The sequence below is a fragment of the Lethenteron reissneri genome, chromosome 11 (assembly GCF_015708825.2).
Source record: "Lethenteron reissneri isolate LAM-NWPU_2019-01 chromosome 11, ASM1570882v1, whole genome shotgun sequence".
Classification (NCBI taxonomy): domain Eukaryota; kingdom Metazoa; phylum Chordata; class Hyperoartia; order Petromyzontiformes; family Petromyzontidae; genus Lethenteron; species Lethenteron reissneri.
In genome coordinates, this window is record NC_083789.1 from 2,762,285 (window position 1) to 2,778,203 (window position 15,919).

At 47.5% G+C, this 15,919-nt stretch overlaps 1 protein-coding gene across 1 annotated transcript; it reads right to left on the reverse strand.

Moving 5' to 3' along the window:
* Window positions 1-1,194: 1,194 nt before the first annotated feature.
* Window positions 1,195-7,559, reverse strand: LOC133341287 (otoraplin-like). The gene is made up of 4 exons (XM_061549800.1): window positions 7,306-7,559; window positions 4,263-4,399; window positions 3,099-3,209; window positions 1,195-1,694 (listed from the first exon to the last, which is right to left on the reverse strand). The coding sequence occupies exons 1-4, from the start codon at window positions 7,448-7,450 to the stop codon at window positions 1,668-1,670; spliced, it is 420 nt and encodes a 139-aa protein (XP_061405784.1). The 5' UTR covers window positions 7,451-7,559; the 3' UTR covers window positions 1,195-1,667.
* Between the last annotated feature and the right edge of the window lie 8,360 nt (window positions 7,560-15,919).

Consider the following 15,919-nt stretch of genomic DNA (forward strand, 5'->3'; position numbering starts at 1 on the left):
ATCCAATCGAGCTGACATTTTGCACACAGACTCGTTGTGCGAGACAATTAATGTTCGGGAAAACAAATAAAATATTTAATTACCAATTGTTTAATATTGCAGACAATCATCTGACCCATAGGTGGCAGCCATCTCAAGCCAGAGGACAAGAGGACTCTAGCCGCCACGCATATAAAGGATTTAGAGTGAAAAACTTTGTTTTTACGGGTTATACTTATTACTCGCTCGAGTGCAGCGACCCAGAGGCTGAAGAGATCAGCTCGGTTAAAAGTAAAAAAAAAGATGTTGCGTTTGAGAAGGCGCTTGGAGGGGTGGGCGAAGAGTCGGGGGGGGGGGGGGTGGCGGCTTCGTGTCTCTTCCAAAATCCATCGGACAGTTTCCGCTGATCGAGAGGGGAGGAGGGGAGAGCGTGTCCACGGCAGGCTCGGCGAGAGAGAGAGGGGGGGGCATTCGGTTCGCGGTCGACGTTCCGTGTAGTGGGGCACAGGGTAGGTGATAAGGAGGCGAGGCAAACCAAAATCAAGTTCGCATTAACCACACGTGCTTGTGGTGAACATGCAAATGAACATTATCTGATCATCTATGGCATTGTGTTTGAAACTGATTGGCCTACAGCAGAGACAACCTTCTTTAGGGCCTCGTCTCACCGGTGTCAGAGCAGAGACCAACGCCAAAAGGCAATCGGTACAAAGACAACGCATCAGTCGCGATGGCCCAGGTGGCTATTTAAAAAAAATAGAGAGCTATGTAGTAGCTCAGTGGGCCTTACCTGGTCAAATTAAAGAACAAAAAAATAGTTTAAAGTGTTCAGAGTGAGAGAGAGAGCGGGAAAGGTCAGGACGAGAAGATGAAACGGACAGAGGTCGAAGGTGGAGAGAGAAGGACCGAGATCTCGGAGAGGGCTTCATGGAGATGACAACACAAAGTACGGCGCTGGTGGGTTTTTTTTGTGTCGATACGGAAAATCCACCTGTATCCTTAGACAAAGAACACGTGCCGCTCTTTGAAATATAAACCACTGGATTCCCAGTTTCTTTTGTAAAGTTCAACGCTAACGTGCGAACGGGTAGAGAGAAATGAAATGTGATGATGAAAGCCGTAAGCGAACGCAAACACAAAGCTATATGCTCCGTGTGTGTGTGTGTGTACATCCGCACCCACAGCTCCGCTCATATTTTAATTATACACGATAAATCGAGGCAAAATATTTTATTTAAAATTCGCGATCAAAGCAAACGCGGGACGTGTGCCATTCTGGCAAACCGTAATTGGTTTTTAATCAAATATGGCAGCGAGACAGAATGGTTGTGATAAGAACCCATCCATTTCTTCACATCTTCGGACTTAACCATCTTTGTTCTTAAACATCTCTTTGTTCTTAACCATTTTAATATTTCAGCGAACGCGAAATTCACCGTCTTGGATCAGAATAAATGATTTTACGTACGTTTCAAAAGTAGCAATTGCAAGCTTTACAATAATGAGTATTGCCACTAAGCACGGTAGGTTAAACGAAGTGCTTGCCGAGCAATCGCCCCATACATTTCGGTCTTGTCAAAATAAGCTTCGAGACTTGTTGGAATTCCTGCTTTTCCTGGAATTCCTGCACTTGCTGTAATTCCTGCTTTTCCTCTTGGGGTAATCATCCGTGCAGTGTTCTCCCATTTTTAAGAGTCGCAGTAAAAGTCCAAGTCCTGTTTGGGAACAAGAAAGATGCGCGTCACAAAAGCGTTGCGAGTGGGACTTGGTTTTGGTTATGTGCGCTCTCACCCGGCTAAAGAAACGACAACGTGAAACTTGAGTTCACTCAACCATCCATCCTGCCACTCAACCACTCGCTCAATCACTCACTTCATCACCCACCCACTCACTCCTGCAAATGAGACTATCCTGGTCTCTGGAGTTCTCACCGGGTTAAAAAAAAACTTACATTTAAACTTAACCTCTCAAATCCCAGCTCCTCGCTACAAAATGATCTACACGATAACTTCTGGAATGCCGTATAACTCACGGGGCTCACCATCGTAAGCATCCACACGTTCACAAACCTTCTGTGTTCCAATACAAAGTAGATCGTCTCAAGATGCGCTGCGTGACGTCGAGAGTGCCGATTCTTTTGAATCTTATTTCGTTCGCACGGCTGATGATGTCGACGATGCAGAGAAACACGGCTACAGTTTCACATGCAGGTCGTCATGCCCATACAACCGCGTCAGGGGCAGCCTGAGATTTGTTTGAACGGGACGCGCAAAACGTGTCATGGATTCTAGATTTGAAGCTTTCGTGACTGCAAGGATTCATATTCTTAGGGTTTTTTACGGTAAAGTCACGTAGGTAAAAAAATAAAATTAAAATCACGACGTTTCGGAGGCAACACAAACTTCCGTCTTCAGGAGGAACCGTCACAGCACGATTGCTGTAAAGTCACCTACGTGACTTTACGGAAAAAACCTAAGAATACGTGTTGTGGATGCCTCCAATCGGAGGTGATCGTTGAAATGTCGGGGCCCTTTCTCGATCCACTGCCGGATGGAGCAAGGCCACAGTCATGCGGAGGCGTTTGCCCGCAAATCCACGCTTGTCAGCGTTGGTTGGTGAAGGAGGGAGGCAGGGAGGGGGACGGTGGGAGGGGGGGGGCTTTAAACGGTCCAGATGATGCCAAAGCTGTCAACCCGTACGGTTTACCCCGTATTCTTGTGCAGGGAAATTGAGTTTTCAGGTCCATACGGCGTATAGCCGTTTCAATAGGGGCATTTTTTGTTATCTATTTGTTTGTGTTTCTCCCTTGTGATGGGACTTTGTAGGATGAACTTTGAGATGTATAACGGCACGGGATGACCAATGAGGTCTGAATTGGTCTGTAATAAGGTATGGCACTGGTCAGGGATTGACAACTGTGTGATGTAACTGATGTTAGCCACGGGCCTAATGCCGAGCGTAGCTCCGCTGGGTTCACAGAGCCGAACGAAGGTCAAAAGCGTCTCGCGTCGGCGAATTCGTCCGACGTAGAGCGTGGCCGAGGTACGGGATTTTGATTTTGGGGGCCTTCTTGGTCCGACCCGGCTGGGAGGCTCCGTGGCGAATTGTCCACGACTCACGTTGGTCGGCAGCTTGATCTTGGCCGGCGCGAACTCGTGCACATCGCCGATCATGCTCTTCGGGAAGTAGCCCAGCACCCCCATCTGAGCCACGTCCTGGGCGTTGTAGACCTGCCCACACAAGTTCATGTATTAGGTGTAGCCCTGTGAGCCATTCGGCTCTTGAATCGGGTGCAACCGCAACAAACAAAAAAACATGAACAAAAACATCTTAAAGCGAATATGTGACTGAGTGCAAACAGAAAATCCAAGAAAAGACAGTAAAATATTGCAGAAAAATCACCGTACACAAAAATGTGCAAAAATCCTAGTGGGATGCAAGTCAAACAACAACAACCACAAGACAACTTAGATTAAGGCCATCAGTCTAACTCTGTACTACAACAAACAAACATGGCCAAACCAAAAAACTTATCGAAAATCACCAAAATAAATCCATTAAAGCAATGAAACAGTGGTCACACCGTCGATCCCGAAACTTTCCGCAGCCCAGCGCCTCGACTCCATTTTTTAAATCTTTATATTAAGTTTGCTTGCTTGCTTGCGCGCTTACGACCGTGCAAATCTTTCGGTCGTTTTTTAACCCACTTCCTGTGATCCGTGATCCAATCGAGCTGACATTTAACACACAGACTCGTTGTGCGTGACAATTTATTTTCGTGAAAATAAATTTCCAAAATTTTACACTTTTTAGGAATTTTTATTTTATTTTTAATTACCAATTGCTTAATGGTGGCAGGTAATCATCTGACCCATAGGTGGCAGCCATCTCAAGCCAGAGGACGAGAGGACTCTAGCCGCCCGTTTCAAAGACCAATGTGGGCTGGGTTGTGGCCCATTGAACACGCATATAAAGGATTTATAGTGAAAAACTTTGTTTTTACGGGTTAATTTTTATTGTGGTTTGGGTGAAGTCCCCCACCACAACCACCACAACCACCAACACCGCCACCACCGTCCCCTCGATTAAAATCTCGGAACGTGTCACCCCGCGGATAACTCCTCAACCGGAATGTGCGCGCTGTTGTTATCCTCGTGACGACCCCAACCCCAACTCGTCCCCTATAATGGATCGACCGTGAGTGGCGATTTAAAAACATCGAAGTGAACTGCGTTCGGGCAGAGGAGGGCGCGAGGCCACGGCAGGTTGTTGGGGTCGCTCACGCTGCCCAGCCAGTACTCCTCGCCGTCGTAGGGCTTCAGTTTGGAGTAGATGAAGATGCTTTGGCCGCTCTTGAAGCTGATGAACCTGCAGTCGGGAGCCGAGTAGTCTCCAGTGGCTTGGCCCATCGAGATGACGTCTGCAAGAAGATGTGGTGGCGGGGGGGGGGGCAGCAGAAAGACGACGGTATATATACAAGGACTGTTTTCTTGGAATTTCTCTCACTTGATACAGCTATCGTGCTGTGACGTTTCCACCTGAAGATGGAAGCTTGTGTTGCCTCCGAAACGTCGTGCTTTTTATTTAATATTTTACTTTTATGAATTAAAATTTTTCACTTACGTGACTTTACCGAAAAAAACCTAAGAATATGAATCCTTGCAGTCACGAAAGCTTCAAATCTAGAAAAAAAAGATAGCAGCTGTAGCAGGAGCGGTAAGTGAGCGGCCGTTGATGCGTCGTGACTGAATCTACTGAAGGATCGCGCGCACGTGTTGCATGCGCAACCCTGCACCTCGGTGTCTCGCGAACTCAGGGGCTTACTATCTCATACTCTTAGTTCTTTCGGTAAAGTCACGTAGGTAAAAAAATGAAATTACAATTAATAAAAATAAAATAATAAAAATCACGACGTTTCGGAGGCAACACAAGTCTCCGTCATCAGGTGGGACCGTCACAGCCAGATTTGCTGCATCAAGTGAGGCAGGGATTCAAGATGCAAGTTCTACTATCTCACTCGGCGTTCGCCGGAATGCTGCTCGGGCTGGCCTGGTGCTGAGAATGATCAACGTCAAGGCAACTAGCACGAGAGTACAAGGCTCGTCTGTCCGTGTTCGTTCTTTATTTTTTATTCACGTCCGCGATGACGCACATCTTTACCCGCAGCTCCGATGAGCACGGTTGGGTACGCATGGTGCGAAAGAGGTTCAACAGACACACAGACATTCTTGACTGTCGACTGTCAACCCTTCTCGAGCAGTGTCGCGTCCTGCCCAGGCCTACTCGAAACTAAAAACATGCTTTTATTTTATTTTACCAGGTAAGGCCCACTGAGCTACGTAGCTATTTCTTAGAAGCGATCTGGCCACAATTGATAGCTCAACGAAGTGGGCTCATCATCACGTGGACATTTATAGCAGCCAAAAACTCTAAACGCGTGACGTTGATTCTAAATGTGGAGTGAAAACCCGGAGGACCCGGAGAAAAATCCACGCGACTACGGGGAGAGAGAGAGAGACACGCAAACTCCAAATACACAGCAGGCGTCAGGGTCGGGATCGGACCCCACGACCTCCTGAATACCAGGCGAGGTAGTTAACATCTCCTAGCCACCGCGTTGTGAGTGATGCCGCTGAGCCGTGTGTGTTGTCTGCTCCATGTGCTCCTCTTGCCGTCTCCCAGTGTAATTCCAAGCGCGCGTCTCGCCATGGCCCTTGTGCGTGCCTTGCCCTTCACGTCACCGGGACTCAACACTCGCTCGCAGCTCTTCCACTGACAGGCGACGTGGAGAGTCGATGGCTCTTTACGCGCTCGTGACTTGCGTACGGGAACTTTAATCGGTCACAGTAAAAAACAATTATAATTTGCACTACCCACTGCTTTAAAGTCACGGAAAAGTATTGCTAATTGATGCAATCGTGTTAGCGGTCTGTTAATTGCGCAGCTGCATGCGAGGTTGCTAATGATGATGAATGCTTCATGACTTTCATATTGGTGGCGTCAACAAGGCGTATGGTAATCGGCGTCGTCTCTCCGTTGTGTTTCTCACGATAGCAGCAGCAGCGGCAACAACAACAACAGCAGCTGCTGCTGCTGGTGCCACGTAGACACTCACCCCACGCCTACAGCTCCCTTCCCGTACGGCCTCGTGTTCCCAGACTCAGAATATTCCAGGCACTGCCACGACCCCACCGTGGACTCACCCCTGCTCGCCTGAGCGTGCACGAGTTGCCTGAGTTCGACCCCGACGCCTGTTGTATATTTGGAGTTTGCGTGTTCCCTCTCTCTTCCCCGTCGAGGTCGCGTGGATTTTTCTCCGGGTCCTCCGATGTTTGTTTATACTCCACATTTCGAATCAACGCGCGCTTGGAGCAGTGGCTCTTAGCCTGGGGTGCAAGCACCCCCTGGGGGTGCGAAGTGCCCTTTGTGGGGGCGCGAGACATGCCAGAATCGAAAACACATTAAGCACGGGCACATGAGTACAACTACTTGAGAACCCAAGGGGTGCAAGGCTGCAGTAAAGGTGAAGAGCCGCTGGTCTAGAGTGTTTGTCTGCTGCTATAAATGTCCACGTGACAAGCCACTTTGTTGAGCTATCATTTGTGGCCAGGTCGTTTCTGAGCTCAATTGGCCTTATCTGGTAAAATAAAAAAGAGTTAACAGTTTGGTTACCTCTCTGTTACCCCCTCTCATATCTATCCACTACCCCGCACGTATTTGTCTCTCCTGCAACCGAGGCTTTCTGTCGAAGCCCACAGACAACCTTTGTTCAGTGGGAGCTCGCTCCTTCTCTTCTGCTGCCCCACTTAGTCTGGAATTGTCTCTTCCCAGAGTCCTCTGTGCTGCCCCCTGTACAAATCCAAGCTTCAAGATCTTTTTTTTTCTTGACTCTGCCTGTAACCGACTGGCCTCTTTGTCTCTATAAAATAGATATTCAACACTGTCCTCTGCACTGTCTTGAGATCCGCTTGCATTTAGTTGTTATATTTAGATGCGATATTAATCCAAATTGTATCGTGGCATCGCTCTCGTTGTCAAGCAAACTTTTTTTACTCAAATCTTGAGTCGGCTGGGCGGTGCTCAACCGCATTGGTGACCCAGAGTGTCCTACAAAAACTGGCCCATACCATGGGAATATGGAATTTCCACTAATGGCTTAGGACCACGAACAGGAGAAGAACGCGTGTCCAGTTATCATCATTTGAGCAGAGAGAGATCAATTTGGAGCACAGCAAATGCCCTTATCAATCAAGCCGAACAAACAAACGAAATCATCACCACCACCCACCACCCATCATCATCATAGATAATCTCTTTCCTACTCACAGGTACATTCCTTGTCGGCACAGAACTTGGTTTTGGAGAGATGGTCCATGAAGCCGGCGGCGCATGGGCGGCCGAGGAACGCGACACTCAGGCACAGCGCCGATCCCAGCAGCAGCAGCAGCGTCTTCACTCGTGGCTGTGCCATGTTGCTTCAGCAGCGACTCGCTCGGTGCCCCTGGCTGACCTGGCGGGCCGCGACTGCCTGCAGCCAAGCGCTGACTCTGGGGAATAACCCCTCTCCCCTCCCACCCTCTCTCCTCGCTCGCTTAAAGCCTTCACACAGCGATCATCCCCACGCCACCACCCCCTCTCGTTCCACAGAGGCCACCGCCTTCACCGCTGTCCCCTCCTCGCCAGCCCCACCACCGCCACCCAAGACAAAGATCCTCCCCCCCCCCCGTGTAGCCTCGACAGACAAGGTGAGGGTTGAGGAGGGCAAGTGCTGCGAGCGAGTCGTACCTCATGAAGGAGGCCGGCACGCCGCACGGGTTGCATTTGTCTCCCCAGTGGCGATGGTTACACACCGCACCAGGTACTTATTTGAGGCTGAGTCGACCTAGGGGAGGCTCAGGACTGGTTCCGATAATCGTCACCGGGACTCATTTGAGGCTGAGTCGACCACCACCACCGCCACTATCTCCAGATCCTCGCCAGCGATGTAATCGCACCGAGTACTTTACCAAACTCCAGTGAAGTTGATCGATATTGCCCGTGCCCTGTGCTTTTTTTTGTCTGTGTGTAACGGTTGCATTCGATCACATTGACCATTGTGTGATAAACAATGAAGCGTGTCACGCTCGCGCCTGTGCCCTGCTGGTGTGGGGCGATTCTCCATTCTTCTCTCTCTCCGTCTCTCGCTCAGCCTGCCCTGGGTGTCGCCTCCTCCGAGGTGACGGGCAGAGCTGTCAAAAGTCGCTAACATCGGGGCGCATATGACGGTGTTGGATGAAATTGCAAAAAAAAATGAATAAAACTCTCACACGAGATTCGATGAAGGAGGTTTGTATTCTTATCCCTGTTTTCTTAAGACAGCAGGAGGCAATTCCGATGTAATTATAATGATCAGTCACGACATTATTATTATGACGACGGCAAGTGGATTTTTCACTGCAGTGTGAGAGTGCAGTGTGAGAAGTTAATATATTTTCATTATCTCGGTCCAGACTCTCTCTCTCGCCTCCCTGGCACAGAGCCACGCTTTGCATCGCTGTCGTGAGAACGACGCAAACTAAAGCTACTTGTTTACTTATTTTCAGAAGCGACCTGGCCACAAATGATAGGCCAACGAAGTGGCTTATCATCATGTGGAAATTTATGCGGCCAAATACTCTGAACGCGTGACATTGATTCTAAATGTGGAGGGGGGGGGGGGGTTAACGGAAGACCCGGAGAAAAATCCACGTGACCACGGGTCGAGAGAGACACGCAAACTCCAAATATACAGCAGCAGCAGGCGTCAGGGTCGGGATCGAACCCATGACCTCCTGCATACCAGGCGAGGGAGTTAACATCTCCTAGCCACCTTGGCGTCCCATTTGTGCCGGGGGTGGCTGTAACATTATCACCCCAGCGCTGATTGCTTATATAGGGTAGCACAGAAGTCAGGACACATTTATTTTCACATCACACTTTGGGTTTTTCTTTAATTTAATTCAACAAATGTTCATACTTCCATGAATATTAAGGCACGCATGAATTAACCTTTTGAAATGAATTTAGGATTAAAGAAAGATAGCTCTTTGAACACTCAGCAATTATGTTTCGTCTCAATTCGGTCAATTATTCTGACCATTTTTAAATGTCACCTTAAAAGGATGGAGAGACATTGATAGTGATAGAGATAATAGGTACAATATTACCTTACAGATGAAACAATTAAAATATGTTAATTCCATTGTTAAAGTCAATTCTAATAACAACCCTGTAACGCGCGTGCAATGCGGCACTAACGATCGATCGTGAAACCAATCCACTGCTCGATAGAGGCTTCTCAGTGCCGTGTCAGTCACGGCAAGATGTTTGAACGGAAGCATGGCATCATCTGACACCGTGACGTCAAAGCCCAGGGGGGCCTCCCCAAAGCGCAGGGCCCGGGTCAGTCACCCCGATTCACCGTGTACCCTACGGAACGGCTCTGCCCACTGCATGCAGGCGGTGGGAGTACACACACTCCCGCACCTGTGATTTAGCACGGTTGGCTACGCACGGTGCGAAAGAAGTCAACACGCATGCGCACTTCGTCCGTCCACATGCGATCTGCCGATCGACTGAATGTGCTCCACCAAATGTGTACAGGATTGAAGCTTTGGGTCGGGGGAGGTGGGCGGATTAACAAAAAAAAACCCTGCACAGTTTTGTCAACTGCCGCGCCTGGAGATCAAATGAGCTGAATGAATATTCTTAGGTTTTTTTCGGTAAAGTCACGTAGGTAAATTTTTTATTTTACTTTTATGAATTTTAATTAAAAATGTTTTACCTACGTGACTTTACCGAAAAAAACCTAGGAATATGAATCCTTGCAGTCACGAAAGCTTCAAATCTAGAGCTGAAAAAAGTAAACTTCAGTGTCGAGCTGATAGCAAACAACCGCTCGGACTACGATGCCCGTGCAGCTATCGATAGCCTCCTCACAAATCCATAATAAAAGATGTTTTTTTTGGGATTAGATCGTTCAAATATAAATGCTGTGTCGTTAAACCTGCCACCACCCGACACAGCCACTTAGCAAGGTGTTTCACGTTAACAAAAACGTGCCAAACAGTTGCTAGTTCGGCACACCGCTGTGTTGGAGAGTAAACCCACGATATTTACGCTGGCTGATAACAACAACAACATCAACCAGCATCATCAGGCGATAGCCAGAACTGGCTATGGCCACACTCGAACGTCGTACTCGAATTGAAACTGTTGTGTGTTTACTCTGCAACGCACCGGTGTGTGCTGAAGTAGTAACTAATTGGCGCGTTTCGTTTGCGTGACAGACCTCACCAATTGGCCGTGTCGGGTGGTGGCGGGTTTCACGACACATTTATATTCACGCGATCAAACCCCGCCCCTCCCCCCCTCAAAAAACTACTTTTATTACGTATAACATTGGTCGCGGAAAGCCTCCGACCGACGACTCCGTCTCAAACCCAACATCGGCGAAGCTACTATTTGATTCTTTCGGTAAAGTCACGTATGTGAAAAAATAAAAAATTAGAATAAAAAGTTTTTTTTTTTAAAGTCACCTACGTGACTTTACCGAAAGAACCAAAGAGTTATGGATCTTTGCAGTCACGACAACTTCAAATCTAGAATCGGTGAAGCTGTCTCGAGTTTCTTCTCACCCAGGTGCCACCTCCCTCGCTCGCCCCCCCTCCCACCACCATCGACATGTCCCACCTGGGTGTCGCTGGCACGGGGGAGACGGTGGCGAGTGTGGAGATGGGGGGGGGATAGTACCCTGGGCTTTCTCACTTAGGAACCAATGTCACGTCCGAGACCGTCTTGCCACGTCGCTGTAAAGATAACTCGCTTCGCTGTTGTTGTTGTTGCTGCTGCGAATGTTCTAAAGTCATATACGTTTTACCGACCTGCGTTTGATTTGTCAGCTTGATGATCATAATCGCAATTTTTTTTCAGCAAGCAAGTGAATGATGTTAGCTCAGGACATCAATGAATGACGTTCGCTCGGGACATCAATGAATGACGTTCGCTCAGGACTCATAACAAGATATATATATTTGTGTTTAATGTTGGATATTGATGATTAACACCGGCCTTGGTCAATCCACTGCTGGATGAGGGCCTCCCCCAAGCCGTCGCCATCCCTCGCAGCCCTGCGATGTTAGCGCGGGTTTCGTTTCAGCCGGAGGCGTCAGTCCGTGGCGGTGACCCAGAAGATACCCAACACGTGCCATGCAGTCGACCTGATCTTAAAGGTGCATTGAAAAATGTTGATACTCCGAATGATGCTCCTACTGTTGTGGAGTGACTCATGCAGCCAGCTATGGCTGCAGAGTTTGGTAGTACATGTTGTTTACGTCGTTTATTGTGAAAATTCGGTCACAGTTCCTATGATCACTGTTTCATTGGTTTATGGCTTTATTTTTGGGGATTTTCGAAAAGTTTTTTTGGTTTGGCCATGTTTGTTTATTGTAGTACAGAATTAGACTGATGGCCTTAATCTAAGTTGCCTTGTGGTTGTTGTTGTTTGACTTGCATCCCACTGAGATTTTTGCACACAGTGTTGGTGTACGGTGATTTTTCTGCAATATTTTGCTGTCTTTTCTTGGATTTTCCGTTTGCACATAGTCACTATAAGATGTATTCTTGTTCATGTTTTTGTTTATTGCGGTTGCACCCGATTCAATAGCCGAATGGCTCACAGGGCTATACCTAATAAATGAATTCTAAATTTGAAGCTTTCGTGACTGCAAGGATTCATATTCTTAGGTTTTTTCGGTAAAGTCACGGAGGTAAAAAATTAAGTTGATAAAAGTAAAATAAAATAAAAATCACGACGTTTCGGAGGCAACACAAGCTTCCGTTTTCAGGTGGAACCGTCACAGCCACGACAGCTGTATCACGTTTACCTACGTGACTTTACCGAAAAAACCTAAGAATACTAATAAATGAACTTTGAACTTGAACCTCGGCCTCATGGGGTTGCTGGCTACGAATCCGCGTGCCTATCGCAGTCTCGACCGGCGGGCCAGAAACTATTCAACGAGAAGAATTAAGCCCCAGATGTTAGGTGTGTAATAATTAATGAATCGGTTTTTATCGATGAACATGAGCTATTACTTTCACAATAGATGATGCACGCATCGAACGGTGCGTTTAAAAAGAAATACCGACTCTTTGCATGCCATTACAAGGCAATTTTCTGTGCAAATTTTACCTTTGAAACCTTTATTTCAATGAGACGGAACAAACGCAATAATATACGAGAGAGAGAGAGACAAACAAATAAAAACGGAACGTAGACACACGGCAAATAAAAACCACATTCCTAAATCAAATTATGACTCGGAAATGTGCCAATTTATACAATCTCGGTGAGGTGGGAAAGCAGGGTGGAATTGGTAAATCTGTTCGGTCGTTATACTGTTATCAATCTGTCCCGAGAGCAGATTGCTTACCTCCGAACTCAATTTGTTTCGTTATAATTTTGGATGCAGGAGGGAAAACCCCGAGATGTCTGTGGAGGCTAATGATCAGGCGTGTAATGATACATCGATTAATTGATTCATATTGATTCCGTCGCTTCGGATGTGCGCCTCGAAGCAAGGCGGGGTAACAGCCGGTGATTTACGACGTCTGCACGTGAAATGAAAGCGATGCAAACGCGACGGGTGGACACCCAGACGGATCGGGTGCCGACGCTGAATTATGACAATTCATCCAATTAGTGTGCGCACGTTCGGTCGTGGATTAGCCGATCGATCACATCGGCTGTTAATGACGGTGAGTGGGGGTGGGGGAAACGTCGCTAGAAGGGGACGGTGACCGTGTGGTGGTGACTCAACGACGGAATGGACAGCCAAACGAGGTGAACACGCTGAAAGGTCATCCACCATGGGAACGGAGCGGTGAAATCGGCTCGTGCGGCAGGAGCGGCGACAGGGAGCGTAGCGAGGCGGTGTCAGCCTGGGGCAAGCCGTCATCCAGCAGTGGATGGGTTGTATTGGACATTGTACGTTTTAGTCCGTGCAATTTATCTGGTCTTTTTGGGTGGCCCAAGTCACGCTTGCCGGTGAGACTCTCCATCCTACTCGCGCGAGTTCTCGCCTGCTTCAACAAATAAAGCTTGACGTGGCCGACGATTAACCGTCAGCCACGTCAGGCTAACTACAAAAGGCAGTGGTGTACTGCGATGGTGGGTGGCCTTGAGTGGCGACGTGCTTCCATCACACAAAACAACGGGCGCGCAATCACTCCGGATTCGGCACAGAGGCAGCAGCAACAGCAGCAGCGGCGGCGGCGGCGACGGCATCGTCGAGTGCTGGGCAAGAGAATGTCGCTTTGAATCGACTTCGGAGGGAGAACTGCGGTCACTTGACGTGGCGCGACACGCCGCTGCTGTCTGTGACGAGTCGGGGATGGCTGCTCCCTTCGACCCCGAGTTGCAATCGGTGATAAACTACAAAGGGAACATCACAGTAACAACAATAATAATTATCATTTGGCCCGCAGTTTGCGTCACGGCGCTAAGTGAAATGTGGCTGTCGGCGTGGATTTGTCAACAACAACAACAGTTCCCGGGTCATTTCTGAGCCTCGCATTTTACAATCTGGAAACAAAGAAAGAATGATGATAATAAATACAGAACATCCTCTGAAAGGCTGCAATCAGGCAATGCAGGACGATGTAGTGGAGCTATTTAGTCCTCTCTTATTTATTCTCACGTTCAAATAGAACAACTTTACGCGTTATTGCCTCGGGGAACACATTGTATAACATCGACCCGACTCTCGCATCGAATTGCGATGCCGAATCTTGACATTTCATTGTCTCGTTGGGGGTGAAATCATGGGTGGAGTTTGGAGGGGGGGGGCACAGGGGGGTGGGGCATTGTTACAACAAATTGCCCCCCCCCCCCTGTACCTCCCCCCCAAACTGAACACATTTATTAATTTATCTTCAGTAGTTTACAATTAAGATGACTAATTCATTATATGCACTCACGATGCATAATGTGAGGGACAACGTGAACTCCTGCTCCCACCCAAACATATAGAAGTCAGACTCCGCCTATGATTTAAAATATTTTACCGTAATTTTTGTAATGCCTATTGCAGATATGGCAACGACTTGGGGAGGCATTCATTGAACAGTGGATAGACAATGGCCAATGACGATGACAACTACAGTGGCATCTCGCAGAAGAAGACCAACAATGATTGTTGTGTATGTTGTAGGCAGCTGCATTGACTGTACCCCTGTGCTGTGGGATCACGTGGCTCTCTGCAAGGTGGTTGACTTGCCACGAGAAAGACGTTTGTTGTTGTAACAATGCCCATTGTCATCCCGACATCCGTTGACAAAGATATTCCAGCGGCAGAGAAAAGTGTTTTTTTTTATTCCACATTTACATCAATCAATTTAACAATGCAAAGAAATCTAAATATGCTTACACTGGGACACGTTTCATATGGTGCCTTTTCAGTGCTTGCTTAGGTTATTTAATTTCCTTAAACGACAGATACGATATCTGTTTTTTTGATTGCATCGAGATACAAAACTGAATAATTTGAACACAAATTTGAGGATCTCAACAGCGAGCCCGGAGACGTGGGGGCAGCACGGTCCGTGCGGCAAGTCTCCACCTCGACAAACATCAACAACAACATTAACAACAACATCAACAACATCAACAACAACATCAACAACCATGCCCTGGTCTCTCAGTCGACCGTCCACGGCCGGTGGGTTACACGAGCGAGTCGCCGATAGTGAGTCTACGAGAGTGACTTTGTAAACCGTGGACGGAAACAACCCCACTGCTAACCTCTCTTGCCAACGCAGACGATCCAGTGAATCTTCTTGGTTCTTTCGGTAAAGTCACGTAGAATGGAAGTAACAAAATAATAAAAATAAAACATAATAAAATAATTCTCACTGAGAATTATTTTATTACGTTTTATTTTTGAGAATTATTTTATTATGTTTTATTTTTATTATTGTATTACTTCCCTTCTACGTGACTTTACCGAAAGAACCAAGAAGATGAATCCCTGCAGTCACGAAAGCTTTAAATCGAAAAAGATCCAGTGAATGGTCACAATTCGCAGGCCGTGATTTGTCTCGCGTCTACTCTGTGTGTCTCGTCACGCAATGCGCCCGTCTCGCTCGCCAATGTCTCTCTTGTATCTTCTGTCCGCCCGTCTCCTTGCTCGTTTAACACCTAATTTACGCACACACATCGTAAACAACGCATTGTTACTCGCCTCATTGTACGCGTGAATTGCTGAGCATTAGCAATCGAATTCAATCGATGAAGCCACGTGTCGTTGCGCACCTACCGCCTCCACGTTTCGTCCACCGTCTTGGCCCACGTCGACGTTTTTGCACAACTTGTGAACTTTTCGTCTCCCCGAATTATCGTCGCGCCAAACACCGTGACCATACCGCCGCGCACCGCACTCGGTGGTCACCGGTTCGATCTCTCGGCGCGGCAGTTGAATCAATGGTGCAAGTGTCTTAACCCCCCCTCCCACACCTATGTCCACGCAGCGGTGTAAATGAGTTCACCACAGTAGTAGTAGGTTTTTACCCTTTTAAACTGGTACAAAACTGACACCTTTATTCAAGGCATCATGTTTGCAATAACCACAACACAAGTAGTCAAAAAAGCAAACAAAAAGAAGCAACTCTGATAATGATAATAATATGCACTGTCCTTGAAATTGATTGGTCCACACCCGAGACGGCTTTCTTTAGAGCCTAGTCCCCATTGGTGTTGGACCAGATGACACCAGAAGGCGTACAACTCAAACACAGTGCAATATCAGAGTATTGAGAGCTCGGGGTAAGCATTTACACTATGAGATCTCTTTTACCAGTGGCAAAATATAGTAGTAGGTTTTTACCCTTTTAAACTGGTACAAAACTGACACCTTTATTCAAG